The sequence below is a fragment of the Sporobolomyces salmoneus genome, assembly GCF_050403485.1.
Source record: "Sporobolomyces salmoneus JCM6883 DNA, S_salmoneus_JCM6883_v1_ctg83, whole genome shotgun sequence".
In the NCBI taxonomy this organism is placed as follows: Eukaryota; Fungi; Basidiomycota; class Microbotryomycetes; order Sporidiobolales; family Sporidiobolaceae; genus Sporobolomyces; species Sporobolomyces salmoneus.
In genome coordinates this window covers 1-15,841 of record NW_027481080.1, presented here as the reverse complement: position 1 = coordinate 15,841, position 15,841 = coordinate 1, and the positions used below count along the sequence as shown (strand labels likewise).

The following is a 15,841-nucleotide window of genomic DNA, read 5'->3' as shown; positions in this document are numbered from 1 at the left end:
GACGGGCGGGAAGAGGATGAATGAGATTTCGATAGAAGGAGAGTCTGAGATGCTGCTGTGAGAAGCGCAAAAAGTTTAGGGGTATCTTGAGATGTTTAAGGAGAAGGAAAAAAAAAACGGTTCCGAGAGAACAGACGAAACAGTGTCGAAGACTATAGCATGAGGGAATTGCTTTGAGGTACAGGTCTACAACGCAATCGAATCAAGTCAGTGACTTGCTCGCGGGTTATCCCGAGAGGAAGAAAGAAACGACTTACCGTCCGATCATAGCCGGACTAACGATCCTCGTTCTCCTCGGTCCTTCTCTCATCGGACCTGATCCATCACCACCAATCGCCAACCCAATCGGACCTCCTCTCCCTCCTTCACTCCCACTTCCATCGCTGAACCTCCACCAACTCGAACGACGATCCGATCCGTGATGATCAACGGAAGTCGAAGCTCCATGACCCGGACTGAACATTCCTCGAGGTGCGGAAGAGGAAGATGCCGTCGAAGTGGTCGAAGTCGAAGAGAGGGAATCACGATCTCCTCGGTATCCGCCTCCTACTCCTCCGAGTTGGAAAGGTCTTAAACCGTTATCGTTTTGTTGATGCGATCCTCCTCGGTACCCCATGTCCCGATCCCTAAAGTCCATCTTTGGTGAACCACTTCCCAACGCAATCGCACCTCTTTTCGTCGCTCTGAAGGCAAAGTAACCCGCGATCGCGAGGAGTAAAACTCCACAAGTAACGACGACAGCAATGATGATTTTCTTACTCTTATCATCCTTCTCCTTGTCGATTTTGCCTACAGCGTTCGCACCTCCTCCTCCATTTCGAGACGACGAGGTACCATCTTCAGAATCGGATCCTCCTCCTCCTCCTTCGGTAGAATACGAAGTAACGGCGAAGGAGGAAACAAACATTTGTGCCATTTGTCCTTGTAATCCTTCTTGACGATAAATCGGACTGTTCGAAGTTTTAATCATCGTCGCAAGGGCATCGACATAATTCGAAGGAATCGATCCCAGGAAGACCGTCAGAATTTGACTCGACCCATCACTCGGATCGACCGTTTGGTAAGCTTGAAGAGCGATCGTTTCGACTTCGGTTGCCGAGATGTTGAGTGCAGAGGAAAGGATTTGGGGGACGTAGTAAAAAATTTGACCGGATGCGTCGGAATTGTTGACGACCCAAGACCAGGGCATCGAATCGTCCAAGAGGATAGAAATCGTCGAAGTTGGAACGTTGTCTTGAGCGGCTTGGGCGTTGAGAGCAGTTCCAGAGTCGAGAGATTCGGAAGCAGGGATGATTCGAGAGGGAAGATCGGTTGGGAATGAAGCTTGAGAAGTGACCGTTACTGAAGGTTTTCCGTTCACGGTCGAAGTTGACACTCCTTGAGAGACGGCATCGGGAGTCGAAGTCGAAGTCGAATCGGAGGCGGTACTCGTCGCGGTACCGGTACTCGTCGCTCGGTTGATCACGAGAGACGAAGTTGGAACCCAATCGTAACTGTTCGAAGTAGTAGGTTCCGAAGACGAAGACGACGACGAAGAGGAAGAAGAGGAGGAGGATGAAGCAGGTGCTCCAGTTATAACGGGATCCACGTGAGTTCTAGTTCCACTAGATTCTTGAGACGATCCTCCAACATCGGTACTATTCGCTTGTTCTCCTCCACTGATGATCGAGCTCGGGGAACCGCCAATCGAAGTTTGTTCAGGAAGCGGCGAATCAGAAGTTCCGGAAATTCCTCCTTCATCGGTGAGGGTAAAAGTGGGGAGGAGAGAAGTTCTCGTCGAAGAAGAAGGGTCTTGAGCTTCGGTACTGCTTCCTAGTCCTCCTCCTCCGATGATCGAAGTGATCGCTTCAGTAATGTTTCCGAGGATGCCTCCTCCTCCTCCTTGACTGCTAGGAGATGGCGAAGCCGAAGGAGCGCTCGAGGGAGAGAAAGACGATGTCGACGAATTGTCGCTGTCCCTTTCAGTCGAGGAGGCAGAGGGCGCGGGTTGAGCTTGATCACTTGCGGTCGAAGAGGGAGCAGGAGAGCCGGACGAAGGAGAACCATCGTTCGAAGCCGAACTTTCTGCTCGAGTTGACGAGGAGGAAGGAGCCGCATCTGTTTCAACACATTGTAATTCGTCAACTCAGAACTACCATTGGTTTGATAGAATGACGAAAACTCACCTGAATCGTCCGAACTAACTTGACTACTTTCCTGCGCGTTCGAACCCGAAGTAGCTACTCTTCCAGTCGAAGTCGGTTCCCCCGAATCATCACTCGTGATCGTGTTCGCCGGTGCCGTAGCGGTGGCGGCGGCTGAATCAGAGCTGGAACCAGGCAAGACAGATTCGAGGAGACTTGAGATTCCTCCAATGATTCCTCCTCCTCCGGCGGTTGAGGTCGGAGAGGGAAACGGGGTCGAAGAGGGTTCTCTAGGAGTGTCCGACGAGGAAGCTGAGGGGGAATCGGTAGAAGTAACGTCTTGAACCGTGGTCGAGCTCGTTCGCGTCGCAGGTGCCGTCGAGGAAGAATCTTCAGTCGAAGAAGGCTCGACGTAATTATCGGTAGACGATTGAACACGCGTGGAAGTCGAGCTCGGAGAGGATGACGCAGGACGAGTCGTCGAGGTCTGTTCGTTCGACGAGTCGGAAGAGGAAGAGGGGGAATCGGGGCTAGAGGATGAGGATGAGGGGGGAGCAGAACTCGAACTAGCCGCCGAATCGGATCCGAACATTTGAGTCAATTGACCAATGATTCCTCCGTACGATCCGCTCGAACTTGAAGGAGCCGCCGAAGAGGAGGAGGAGGACGAGGACGAGGGAGAGTCATCGGTGGTGGTGGTGACTGATTCCGCTTGAGCTTGACGTGTCGTCGTTGTCGAGGGTGAATTCGATGTTTCGGAATCTCCGGTCGACGAGGAATCGACGAGAGTAAAAGTAGAAGAAGGTGACGATGACTTGGGAGCGCTCGAGCTGGTTTCCTCGATTGATGAAGCATCGCCCGAGGAAAGAGAAGAAGCGATCGATTGTTGGAAAGACGAGGGAGAATCTGAAGAGACGCGAGTGCTCGTGACATCGGGAGTCGAGGTCGAAGACGATGAAGGGGCGTCGGTACTGCTGCTACTGCTCTCGTCTACCTCGGTCCAGATCATGGTCGTCGAGGAGAGAGGAGGGGGATTTTCGGTACTCGTTCGATTCAACCACGATGGTCGACGACTCGGACTGCTCGAACTCTCCTCCGTCGTCGAGGTAGTCGTACTCGTCTGTGAGGTTCTCATCGAGGTCGTCGTCGCTTCTGCTTCTAATGAGGAGGAACTGTCGGACAAAGTTGAGGAACTCGTTGCGGTGCTGCTCGTTGAGGTCGAATTGTCTGCAAAGATTGATTCGATAACTGTTCCAAATCATCGCGTCCAAGAGTCAGTAACTCTCCCTCGCACAAAGGGGGAGAAGAGAAGACCCGAAAAAACACGGGAGGGAAGTCGAGAAGGTTGGAAAGAGAGAAAACTCACTCGACTCTTCCTCGCTGACTTCCTCTTCCGGTGCCTGACGTCTGACTATTCCCGTAGCTACTGCATCCTGAGTCGGATCCCCAAACCCTTTCGCCCGCTTCACCCTCGCCTGAGGTTCCAACGTAACTCCGCTCGCACCTCCCTTCGCCTCAATTCCAGCGAGTCCGATCCTGAACTTGTGAGGGTGATACGGTTCTACTTCTGCTGCAGTTACGAATCGACTAGTCGAGAAGAGGAGGGCTAAACAGGCCAATTGAACAGAGGTCAACATCGAGATAGAAAGTCGCGTCGGGATTCGGATTTGTTGTCTCTAAATTCCGGGGTGAGCTAAGGGCGTGTCGAGGAGAGAGGGGGAGAGGGGAGCAGGACCGGCCTGGAGTGAGTGTGTGAAGGAGAAGAAAACGAGTGTAGAGGTGAGTTATCGAGAGTCGAGAGCCAAGGACGAGATGGAGAGGGAAGAGAGGAAGAGATGAAAGGGAGATTGCCGCGAAGGTGGTCGGAAGGGGATCGAGCGGCTTCCTTTCGAGAGATCGACTAGTCACTACTGGGTGTGCCGAGGTTGTCGTCTGATAGTGGGAGAGGCGGAAGAGGACGAGAAGAAGTAGGGGACCTGAGTTTCTTGAAATTCACAAGAGCTGCGCGAACAATTTCCTCTTCTATCTTTAACTTTGCGCTCTTCCGACCATTGCTCTTCGCTTGCTCTGTGTAGGTGCGTAGGCGAGTTGAAGGAGAAGCTTCCGTCCAGTCAATCCTTCTATGACTTCTTCCTTCCCTCAGGCTCGATCACAACAGACTTCTCAACCTCGCCTCACGCCCTCTCCCGATCCTGCCGCTCGAACGTCTCGTGGTAGCTTGGGAAAGGCTCTGTTGGAACAATCTTATCGGCTGTCGCTCAGCTCGGGGGATTTTGGAGACTTGAGATTCGGTTGCAAGGCCTGTTGTGAGTCCATACTTACTCTTCTCTCCATTGACATGGCGCACCTCAGTACATGAATCTGACGCATAGGGACTCATTGCTAGGTAGGATCGAGCGGAACCGATGAGGATCGCAAAGAACGTTCTACCGTTTTGAAACTTTTCAGTTTCCTCCGCCTCTCTGGTTCGATGATCTCAAGATGCAAGACCCAACAGATCAGAAGAGAAGAGAAGAGAGATAGGCTCGGCTTCCGGAGCGAAAGAAACAACAACGCACACACAAGTATTCGCTTTTCAACCGATCGCAGTCTGCCTCGGAACTTCCCTCTCTCGTTCATTTGTTCGTCTCACTCAACATTGAATCTCACCAGCACGACAACAGCACGTTTAAGACAGCTTCACCATCAACGACGATCGAGACAACCTATTCGAACGAACGAAAAGAAGCCAACTTTTGAGCTTTCCTCTCCTCCTTGAGCGAGCGAGTGGAAATGTCTTCCTCGATCGCCGCTTCCCTCGGTCTCACTCGACCTCGAAAACGTACAACCCCGATCCTCGAATCTGGTGAATTCGTAGCTCCCCCTCCAACTTCATTCGCTTCACCTCTCGTCATTGGGTCAGTTGGGACGAATTGGTCAACAAACAGCACAACGACGAAACGGAAAGATGCAGATGAGGAGAGTTTATTCGAATTGGAAGAGTATTTCGTCGATGGGATTAGAGCGGTTGGAACTCCGAAATCGATCCAAGGAACAGGAGGAGGAAACGGGGATGGAAATGGATCTGAAAGTGAGGAAGAATGGCCTACGATTCGATACGTAGGAGGAAGGACCGCCCCGAACACTCCGAAACAATCGAGTTCGACGCAAATGGTGCAGGAGAGATCGGTTACGCCGAAAGCCTCGAGGTTGATGAGGGTTCAAACGGTGAAAGCGAGAGCTGGAGGAAGGAAGGAAAAAGATATTGGAACTTCTCCGTTGGTGGCGACTTCGATGTTGCCACCGGATTTGGGGGCTTTGGTCAGTCAGGCAATGGGGAGAACAGCGTGAGTTCAGCTTCCTCTCTTTTGAGCTGATTCGAGATTTGACTGAAAAGAACGATTTCGGTGTCAGATCAACGGCGACAATGGACAGACCTTTCGTAGGACGCTCTATATCGTATCATCCTCCGGCAGTAGCGATCACTCCCGACTCCGTCGTTCCCGCCTCTTCAATCGCAACTTCGACACCTCTCCCAGCTCATGTTCCCCCTTCCGCCTCTTCCCTTCAAGTCTTCATTCCCCTCACTCTGCCGCTAAACGTCCCTCAGCGTTCGGTCAGCGACGCTCCTCCTCCTCCTCTTCCGCCGAAATCGCCCGTTCGACTCGTTCAACCTCCCCAACCTGCCGCGATCTCTCCTCTCGCATCTCCTTCTTCGAATCCGTCTCCTCTCTCAACACCTGGCAGAGAACAGATCATGAAGCTCCCGAATGGATTCATTGCGATTCCTCAAGCAGCTTACTCTCAACTGATGAGTCCTTCGAATTCGCAACAAACGATTCAACTTCCTCCTTCGAATCCGGCGCCTAGTCCACTTTCGACACCTGGAAGGGAGATGCCACCCCAACCTCAGATTCAGTCTCAGCCTCAGCCTCAGCCTCAGATGTATCAACAGCTCCCGACTATGCCTTCGACTTCAGCCGAAGCAGCTCTCCTTCATGCGACAATGGTCAAAGCTGCGATCGCCGCCGCTACTGAACAAATCGAACGGAGTCAGAGTGCTGCGTCGAATCAAACGTCGTCGACGAGCTCTTCGATGACGATCGTTCCTCAAGCTTTGCAAGCAGGAGGAGGAGGGAATCCAGTTGGAATCGAGAGGAAACCACCTCCGACACTTTTCGCCTTGTCGAACGCAGCGACTCAACAACAGCAACAGTATCAGGCTCCGACTCAGCCTAACCCGACTTACGCCATGCATTCAGTGAATCCACCAACTCGACAACTCACTCTCCCTGAAATGGTGATTACCGATTCAGATCAACAAACGACCCTTCCCTCGATCGTTCCGGGTTATTCTACCTCGTCGCAACCGACAATACATCATCTCGTCACAGACCCGAATGGAGCTCATCGAGACGTTCTCTCTGCCGGTCCAGCTTCGCTCCCGCTCTCTCGATATGGAACTCGAGGCGCTTCACACGTTCCTCAACCTGTCGTCTTCACTCCGCCTCAACACTCCAAGTTCATTCCAACTCAAGAGATCCCCCAACAGCAACAACCTCTTCAGCAAGAATATCAACCGATATCCACTTCACTCTCTTCTCAATCTCACGAAACGCACTCGAGTATCGATTCTCACAAGTCTTCGAACGATCTCTCATCCGAACCTCTCTCCGTAAACCGTTCCGACTCATCCCTCGCCCTCCTTGCGCCCCTCACTAAGTTCCCCGACCCAGCGTTTCCCCGACGACCCCTCGTCCTCTCGGAGCATCTCGCACGATTCCGAAAATCCTCTGCGACTCCGACCTCCCCCAGTTCTCTCTGGCACGAGACTTCCGACGGACAGATGATTGGGAAAGAGAATGGAGATGGAACGACGAAGAGGAGGAGGAAAGCGATGGGTACGATGTTTAGGTATGGGAAAGGTGCGGCGATTAAATGGGTCGGCAAAGATGGATTGCTCGGAGAGGATGAGACGTGGACGGTACAGAAATGGGGATTAATGTTTACAGTTGCTTCGGTGAGTATTCGCAGATTCGATTCCATTGAGGAGTACTGGTTTTGACCTGATTTCGTTTTTTGTCTCTAGCTGTTTGGGTACGGACTCGCAGGGATGATTTGCGCTTTCTCGACTTGGTTGCACTCATGGGAAGGAGCCGATGTCGCGGTTGCTGCAGAAACCGGGCTTATGACAGGTGAGATCGTTTTCTTACTCCTCTTTTTCAATCAGAGTCAAAGCTGAGTAAACCACTTACTTCGTCTCGTCAGCTCTCACGATCGCCTCTTTCGTTCTTCTCCTCACTTCTCTCCTCGGTCTATCCGGCACTCTCCTCAATTCCCGACCTCTCCTCGCGATTTACGCCGTTCTCCTCTGGCCTTGTCTCGCAATGATGCTCGTCGTAGGTTACGTCAGTTATCGTCGAGCGAGTCTCAATCTCGAAGGTAAACTAGATCAATTGTGGAGTCAAACCTTGTCGGCCGCGGGGAGGAAAGTGATTCAGGATGAGTTCCTCTGTTGCGGTTATTACAATTCTTATCGTGAGCGTTTCCCGTCTCTTCAGCTGGTGAACACAGTTACTAATTGTATGATGTGTGCAGACGATGCTACGTTCACTCCGACATGCTTCCCGAGATCGAATTTGCCCGGATGTAAAGGTCCTCTACTTTCTTTCGAGACGACTCTTCTTCAGTCTATCTATCGTGCGACACTCGGCCTCGTTCCCTTACACCTCGTCAACATCACTCTTGCATTACTGTGCGCGAACCACGTTGATAGGTGAGCAGGGCCTTTCGTCTTCTTTCCCGCGAAAGCACTTTCTGACGATGAGCTCGATGTTCGCTATCCAGACAATTCGGAAAAGGACTCATGCCACGACAGTATCGACTCAAGTAGGTCGCCCCTCCTCTCCTTACTACCCCTCGACCCCCTACTAACACGTCTCTCAAATTGTTCAGAGCAACCGATTTCTCCCCTCTCCTTCTCCCAACTCTCTCTCGCACTTTCCCTACGTTCCCCTCTCCCCACGCTCCCTCCTTGCAGAGACACGCTACCCATCGCTCAACGGGTTCGATCTCGTCGTTTACGAGTACGAAAGAGGAGGATTTGATGCTCAAGGAAGATCATCGGAATGAATTTGAACATCGAGAAGCCGACGAGAGAAGAGAGTGGGATCAAGGCGGTGGAATTAGGATGGTTGGAGGATGATAGGGTGGATTTTTTAGTACTCTCTCAGTCATGGATGCCTTATGCGAAAACGTCTTTCAAGCTCGAAAAACTTTGTCACGAGTTCACGGTTTTTCTTGACGCCGCCTCGTTGCTAGACCGCTTCGATCATAGTGAGTCATTGCGAACCAAGTGAGAAGCAATCGTGCAGAGCAACCTGCAAAATACCGCACCCCACTCCGAGCTTCACTGGCTCTTTCTCTCCTCCTAACTCCAACATGTATCCCTATCAAGGGGGTTACGGACAACCCCAATATGGTCAACAACCGCTACAACAACAACAAACTGGCTTCATGCCCATGCAGGTGAGCTCTCTCATCTTCTTCTCATCCTCTGCGTCACTCCCGATTCGAAAGACTGAACTCTCTCTCTCGCACGATGTGAACAGCCGCAAAGGACTGGATTCGCACCTCAACCTCAGTTCCAGGTGAGTCTCTATACCCTATACTCGCTCCCGTGACGAGAGCGATAAGTTGATTCGATTCGGTCGTTCCCTCCACGCAAATCTTCCAAAACAGCAACCTCAACCTACCGGCTTCATGCAACAAGGTGGTGGTATGCGTCCACCGATGCCGATGCAACCACAAATGACTGGCTTCGCGCCTCCAGTCCCACAAATTCAGAGACCGATGAATACTGGATTCGGAGGAGGAGGAATCGGATCATACGGTCAACCTCAGCAACAACAACAACCAGCTCCTCTCGTTCCTCAAGCTACCGGATTCAATTCAGGAGGATTAGGAGCCGGAGTTCAAGGTCAATTCATGTCTACCTTCATGCCAGCTCCTTCGATTCAACCTTCGGCCATGATGAATCCTCAACAGATGCAATTCGCAAACAACAACACCAACTCGGGTCCTTCCCTACAGCAATCGTTCCAACAATCAAATCAGCAACAGGTCGGCCAGAGTTCAGTACCGATTCCGTGGGCTTTGACTCCCGAGGAGAAGAAACGTTACGATCAAATCTTCCGAGCTTGGGATCAACAAGGTGCCGGGTTCATTCCCGGTTCAATGGCGAAAGAAGTGTTTGGTCAAGCTGGATTAGGGACAGACGATTTGATGGCAATCTGGTTAGTCGACGAATTCCCGTTTTCTCGAAAAGAAATTTGCGGAACTAATCCGTTTTCGATCTCTTTCAGGAATTTGGCCGATGTCAACGATCGAGGAAAGCTCAACATTGACGAGTTCCACGTTGCAATGGGTCTCATCTATCGACGTAAGCCTCAAGCTTCTTCCCCTCGAGATGCAAATCTGACCAAACTCCGCTCTGTTATAGGTCTCAACGGTAACCCGATACCCAACACTCTTCCTGCCGAAATGGCACCTCCTTCAGCTCGCGACCTCGAAGACTCCGCCAACTTCCTCACCCACCTCCTCAAAAACGACACGAACCGACGAGCGACGAGCGCTTCCGACGTCGACAGTCCTCAATCTCGCGCGAAACTTCGTTCTCTTCACGACCAAGCTCCGAACGCGACTCGGAAAGATGCAACAGTGTTCAGGAACGACGACGATGCGACTCCAGTTTACAAGAGTTCTTCTCGACATTTGAACCGAGACGACGTTCGAGGTCCTTCACGAGGTGACGCGAATAGTGAACTCGAGGATGCGAAACGTCGGTTGAAGGAGGCTCAACGAGAGGCGGATCGGGGTAGGCAAGACGATGACGAGGAGGAGGATTTGAAGGAAGAGTTGAGGAGGATTAACCGAAAGATTCAACGAGTTCAAGACGATCTCGATGATAACCGTCGTAGTGGAAGGAGAACCGCCGCGAAGGACGAAGAGCGACGATTACTCGAACGAGAATTGCTCAAACTCGAACATGAAGATTTACCTCGATTGGAGAAACGACTCGAAGATCTCGAACGAGATAAACGACTCGACCGCAAGAAGCACGCTATCGAACGGGATGATCGAAACTCTTCATTTGGTCGGTATGGAGGAGACCGTGATCGAGACCGTTACCTCTCGGATCGTTACGAAGATGATCGATACTCTCGTTCTTCGTCGCGACGACGTGAATCTCCCGACCGAGGATATCAAAGTGGAACCTTCGACAAGTATGATCGACCTCGTCGTGCTTCGCCTCCTCGTTCTCGAACTCCTCCCCCAGTTCCTTCCTCGAAACCCGAATCTACCGCTTCAGCTCCCCCACCACCTCCTCCTAGCGCTCCTCCAGCCTCGGTCCCTGCTCCTGCTCCCGCTTCGTCGACTCCCGATCCGAAATCAATGTCTCCGGAAGAACGTCAAGCATTCATTCGTGCTGAAGCTCAACGTCGTATTCAAGATCGACTTCGAGCGCTCGGAGTCGCAGCTCCTTCTGCGGGTCCCGACACTTCGGTACAAGATCGACTCGAGGCGGAGAAAGCTGAAGCCGCTCGCAAATCGGCTCAAGCGGACGAACAGATGAAAGCGAAAGAGGTCGAACGACAGGCGAAACTCGAGAGGGAACGTCAAAAGGGAGTCGCGGTTGAACAAGCTCTCCAAGAGACCCAGCAGGACGAGAAGGCGATCGAACAAGTTCGTCAAGAAATCGAGGATACGTCGATTGATGATTCGGCAGCGAGGAATGCGAAACAAGCTGCGGATGATCAACTCGATGCGGAAGAAAGGGCTTTGAGGGAACGAGAAGAGAAACTCAAGAAGGAAAGGGCTGAACGAATGGCGCGAATCGAACAACTCGAGCGGGAAGCGAAGGAGGCCGAAGAGAATTTCCAAAGATCAAAGGCCGTTTTCTCGAAACCGAAAGCTCCCCCAGCTCCTCCCGCCTCTCGTGCGAAACCTGCTCCCCCTCCTTCTCGAGCGAAAGCTGTACCTCCTCCCTCGAAACCAGTCGTTCCTCAAACTCAAAAGGACGACGACGATTTCGACGCTCCCCCTCCTCGCTCGAACCCGGTTGCTTCCCCTCCCCCTACCCTCTCCCCTCCCGCTCCGATCTCGAATGGTTCAGCAGCGAAATCCCCGAGCGGAGGCAGCAGTACGAATCCTTTCCATCGACTTCAAGGTGTCTCGTCTCCCGCTGCGAATTCGACCGCTTCGCCTTCATCGAACAAACCGAACCCTTTCTTTGCTCAAAGTACTCCTCCCGCTGCTCCACCTCCACCTCCTGCTCCTCCTGCTCCTTCAGCTTTCACCGCGCCGAAACAAACCTTCCGGCTTCCTCCTACCGACGACGACGACTGGGATGCTCCTGGAGGACTCGAAAAGGATGCCGACGAGAGTGATTCCTCAGACGACGAACCATCGATCGGAGGAGCACGTGCTAAACACGCTGCACTCGCCCAGAACTTGTTCTCGGGACTCGGAATGGGAAGCGGAGGACGTTCGTCTTCAACCACGACGACTCCTCCTACTCGATCTGCTGTCGCTTCTCCCGCTCAAGGAGCTTCTTCTGTGCCTCCTCCTCCTCCCCCGCCTGGACCTCCACCTCCTCCCGCCGTCGCTCGATCTGCTCCTTTGCCGACACTCGGAGGAGGAGATCCTATGGAGCGAGGCGCACTTCTCGGACAAATCCAAGGTGGACTACGACTCAAGAAGGCAGTTACGGTCGACAAGAGTGGTCCAGCAGTCAGCGGTGCTGTGATCGGAGACGCTTCACCTCCAGTTCAAACTTTCGTTCCTCCTCCTCGCGAACCAACTCCCCCTCCTCCCCCTCCTTCTCCTCCGCGTGCTCCTAGTCCTCCTTTGGCGCCTGAACCCGAGCCCGAGTCGGAGGCGTACGAACAACTTCAAGAGCCTGAACCGGTTCCCGAACCTTCCCCCGTTCAGCAAGAGGAGGTCGCGGAAACTCTTCCCGCTATCGCCGACGAAGACCCTCTCGCCGCAGTCGATCAATCAACGAGTGAGTCTCTCTTCGATGCCATAGACAGTCAAGCACTGACTTTGGTACGTTGGACTGCGCAGCAATTCGAATGCGTTCGATCTTTACCTACGAGGGTCAACGCGATGAAGACCTCAGCTTCCCCGAGAATCGAGTGATTCTCGCAAACCCTACTCAAGATGGAGGAGATTGGTGGTACGGAGAACTCGCCGCGACTGGAGCGAAGGGTTGGATTCCTAAAGCTTACCTCGAAGAAATCAAAGGTGAGTCTTTGAGATTCTCTCAGTCGCGATCCAGAGACTGAGGCATCTTGCTGCCACCGACAGTTCAACCTGCAAAAGCTCTCTACGCCTATGCCGCTACTTCGGAAGACGAAATCTCGTTCGAAGAGCAAGAGCAACTATCGATCGTCGACACCTCAGACGAAAGTTGGTTCAAGGCAGAAAAGAATGGATTGATCGGACTCGTTCCTTCGACTTACATCGAACTGTGTTAGTAAAAGAACTCTCGTATTATACCATGTCTAGCGGGAAAAGGCGGAACGAGAGGAGGAGGAGAAGGAGATGTCGGCTGCGTCCCCTTCTCTCTCTTCTCCCCCGTTTGCGTTCTCCTTTCATGAGTCCAGTCGCTGAGTCTCTTCCATGTTTTGTCTTTTCTCGCTTCTCATATGTCGCAATATCAAAAATCCGTCTCTATCCTACATAGCATCCTCGCTTCCGTCGAGGTCGAAGGACACAGACGTCGAGCTTGCACCTTCCTCCTCCTCTTTCGCTGCCGCTCCCGAACCTCAACCAGAATCGGACGACGATGACGACAGCGATGTCGAATCTCCTAGCACGTCTCAAACTCCCGAAGCACGAGAAGCAGAAAGACTACGAGTACTCGAAGCAGCTGGACTACTTCGTCGCGGGTCAGCGACTTCTCCGAAACGAAAACGTCGACCTCCTCCTCCTCGACCTCAACGCCGTTATCGAGAATCGTCAAACTTGGAAGAGGCAATCGCTGCCCCTCTCGAAGTCGCAGATCAACGAACAGAGGAACTACCCGAGAATGAAGAGGAGCAAGAGGAGAGGATGGAAGATGCGTACGATGTGAGCTGATCTCCCTTTTTTCCGATTCCTCGCTAGCGAATCGCTTCCTCTCTTTCTTTGCTCTCTTTCTGACGGTCGCTTTTCTCGAGTAGCTCTATCAACGTGCTATGCGAGAGCAAGCAGCTCACAACGACGCGAACAATCGACTCGACGTACCTTCTCCGGTCCCAGCTCACGACTTCACCTCCCCTCCTCCCTCTCCGTCGCCCTCCGCTTCAGGACCGACCTCGACCTCGACTGCTTCGCAAGTGAAAGAAGCCTTACAGTCGACTACGAGCTCGTTCTTCTCGAGAGTTAGCGGAGGAAGAGCTCGAGGAAATACGGTCGGAGCTTCGGAGAGACCGAAACCTGTCATCAGTTCACCGGTACTCTCGCAAGATGGAAAGGAGTCGAGCAACCGAAGCAGTGGTGTCTTCGGTACCGTGAGTCTGTCTCACTTCACCAGCTTCGAGTCCTCGACTGATCTTCGTCTTCTGCTTCGTCGAAAGTCTTGGTCTTCTCTCATCGACTCTTCTGCTCTCGACAACTTGCCTCTGAACGAGAGGAAACGTCAAGAGGCTTGCTTCGAGTTCATCGCGACCGAACAATCTTACGTACAGAATCTCCAACAAACGATCGAAGTTTTCTACGCCGCCCTTCAACCCGTCGTTCCCGCGAGAGCTCTCGAGGTCATCTTCGCAAACATCGATGATATTCTACTCTTCAATACGGTGAGTCTATCATGATCGAGTTTCCGACTTTTTGAGCTGATGAGTCTTGCGCGATAGGTTTTCCTCTCCGAGCTCGAAGACCGTCAACGACAATCGAGACTCTACATCAATCAGATTGGAGATATCATCAAGCAACACATGAAAGGACTCGACATCTATCGAGGTTACTGCGTCAATCAAGCGAATGCTGCTCGAACTTTGGCGGATCTCAAAGTCTCGGACCGTGCACTTCGTACGAAGCTTGACGTGAGTTGTTCCATAGTCGACGCTTCTGAAAGAGTCCCACTGAGCGTTGGTCTTTCTCTCCTCAGGGTCTACGAGTCAAAAACCTCGAACTTGAACATTATCTGCTCGAACCAATGCAACGACTCACTCGGTACCCACTCCTCATCAATCAAGTAAGCTCGACTTCTTCGCTCTGCACTTCTTATAATAGCTGACTCTGATTCCGTCCCTCCAGATCCAACGCTACACCGAGGAGGATCACCCTGACAAAGATATTCTCGCTGGATCCCTCGAGATCGCTGAACGAACTCTCAGTATCGTCAACGAGGCAGTCCGCGCCAACGAGAACGAACAGAAACTCGCTTACCTCTCCGATTGTATCGAGTTTCAAGGTGTCGACGCTGTGAGTGAACTCTCGATTCCCCTCCTTCAATCTCGAAGGACTCTTTCTGACCGTTCAGATCTTGCTACAGCGCCTCGATCTCACGGCTCCTACTCGTCTACTCGGTCCGCGAAGGCTCTTGCGAGAAGGCAAAGTCGAGAAAGCCAAGAGTCATCGAGGTCTTAACGCGTACTTATTCAACGATCTGCTAATCTTCACCGAGTCGAAAGTCGGGTCAACCGGAGAAGTTGTCTATCGCCTGGCAAGTTGTCCTTCTGCCCCACCGAGGACAACGGCAAACTGACGAGCTTGTTTTCCGTTTACCAGCCGATTCCTCTCGAAGAATCTTCGGTTCGAGAACGAGCTCGAGATGCTCTATCTTTTGCCGTGACGCATCGCGGAGAATCTATCAATGTCAGGGCAGAGAGTGCACGAGTCGCTATCGCTTGGATGAAGGACATTGAGAGCGCCCGGAGAACTTGTTTGGCCGCGATCAGTAATCATAGGAGAACGAGGACCGACTCTAGGTCATAATACTGTGAGCTAGCTTCTTGCTGATTTCAGTGAGACATGTAGCTGATTGCTGTGTCGATATGAAGGAGCCGACCTGCAAAATCGATACCCCCAGTCGAGTTTTACGATTCCCTCTTCTTCACGTCTCTTGTTGTGATACCCTGCAATGACCTGCGCAATTACTGCTCTCTCTGGTCTTGTTGATTTAGGGCAGCTCGGATGGCGTTGTCGACGATGGACGAGCTGTTGTGCCCGTGCTGAAATCGCCATCTGCGAGCGGCCTTGAAGATCTCGTTATCCTGTAGCAAGACATCAAAGCCGATTGCTACTTGTAAGCCTGGCGAGCAAGGGAGAGGCGCAAGGGAGAACTGATCGAACGCTGGAATGTACAGCTTTCGTCAGTTCGCAATCCGACGATGTCAGCTTTTGTTTCCTGTCGTTCTGCGTGGCTTCCCTGTAGTCGGCGGAGGGGACAGAGTGCGCGAACCGATATCATCGCAGTCTCGCGAAGACAGAGGCTAGCGAAAGGCAGAATGGAAGAAAACACGACAAAGCGAGGGACGTCGCAGAGATGATAAAGGAGTGAAAGAAAGTGCTACCTACATCTGGTCCCGGAAGGGATACGGGGTTCTGGATGGTCTACAATCGAGAGTAACGGACGCAAAGTAGAAGAGATAGTGAGGAGGCGAACCAAGCAACCAAGTCGAGGATCGAGCTCGAGCTTTCTGCCCTTGAAAGTTTTGATTTGATGCAGAGTTCCCGCTGGCAACCCA

The 15,841-nt window shown here is 52.3% G+C and overlaps 4 protein-coding genes across 4 annotated transcripts; 3 read left to right on the top strand and 1 right to left on the bottom strand.

Moving 5' to 3' along the window:
• Window positions 1–152: 152 nt before the first annotated feature.
• Window positions 153–3,760, bottom strand: JCM6883_005620 (uncharacterized protein; the record flags this gene model as incomplete). Its single annotated transcript, XM_076635096.1, has 4 exons — window positions 153–186; window positions 258–2,097; window positions 2,166–3,371; window positions 3,490–3,760. The coding sequence occupies 4 exons, from the start codon at window positions 3,758–3,760 to the stop codon at window positions 153–155; spliced, it is 3,351 nt and encodes a 1,116-aa protein (XP_076484908.1).
• A 1,135-nt stretch (window positions 3,761–4,895) lies between these two features.
• On the top strand, window positions 4,896–8,307 carry JCM6883_005619 (uncharacterized protein; the record flags this gene model as incomplete). The annotated part of the gene is made up of 7 exons (XM_076635095.1): window positions 4,896–5,449; window positions 5,517–7,122; window positions 7,192–7,297; window positions 7,371–7,640; window positions 7,701–7,878; window positions 7,950–7,991; window positions 8,058–8,307. The coding sequence occupies 7 exons, from the start codon at window positions 4,896–4,898 to the stop codon at window positions 8,305–8,307; spliced, it is 3,006 nt and encodes a 1,001-aa protein (XP_076484907.1).
• A 236-nt stretch (window positions 8,308–8,543) lies between these two features.
• PAN1 (actin cytoskeleton-regulatory complex protein PAN1) lies at window positions 8,544–12,643 on the top strand (the record flags this gene model as incomplete). Its single annotated transcript, XM_076635094.1, has 7 exons — window positions 8,544–8,630; window positions 8,714–8,752; window positions 8,844–9,397; window positions 9,467–9,543; window positions 9,604–12,168; window positions 12,231–12,410; window positions 12,474–12,643. 7 exons carry the CDS (start codon window positions 8,544–8,546, stop codon window positions 12,641–12,643), a joined length of 3,672 nt encoding a protein of 1,223 aa, XP_076484906.1.
• A 145-nt stretch (window positions 12,644–12,788) lies between these two features.
• On the top strand, window positions 12,789–15,089 carry JCM6883_005617 (uncharacterized protein; the record flags this gene model as incomplete). The annotated part of the gene is made up of 8 exons (XM_076635093.1): window positions 12,789–13,238; window positions 13,331–13,660; window positions 13,727–13,948; window positions 14,006–14,194; window positions 14,260–14,346; window positions 14,409–14,576; window positions 14,647–14,817; window positions 14,883–15,089. The coding sequence occupies 8 exons, from the start codon at window positions 12,789–12,791 to the stop codon at window positions 15,087–15,089; spliced, it is 1,824 nt and encodes a 607-aa protein (XP_076484905.1).
• Window positions 15,090–15,841: the final 752 nt, after the last annotated feature.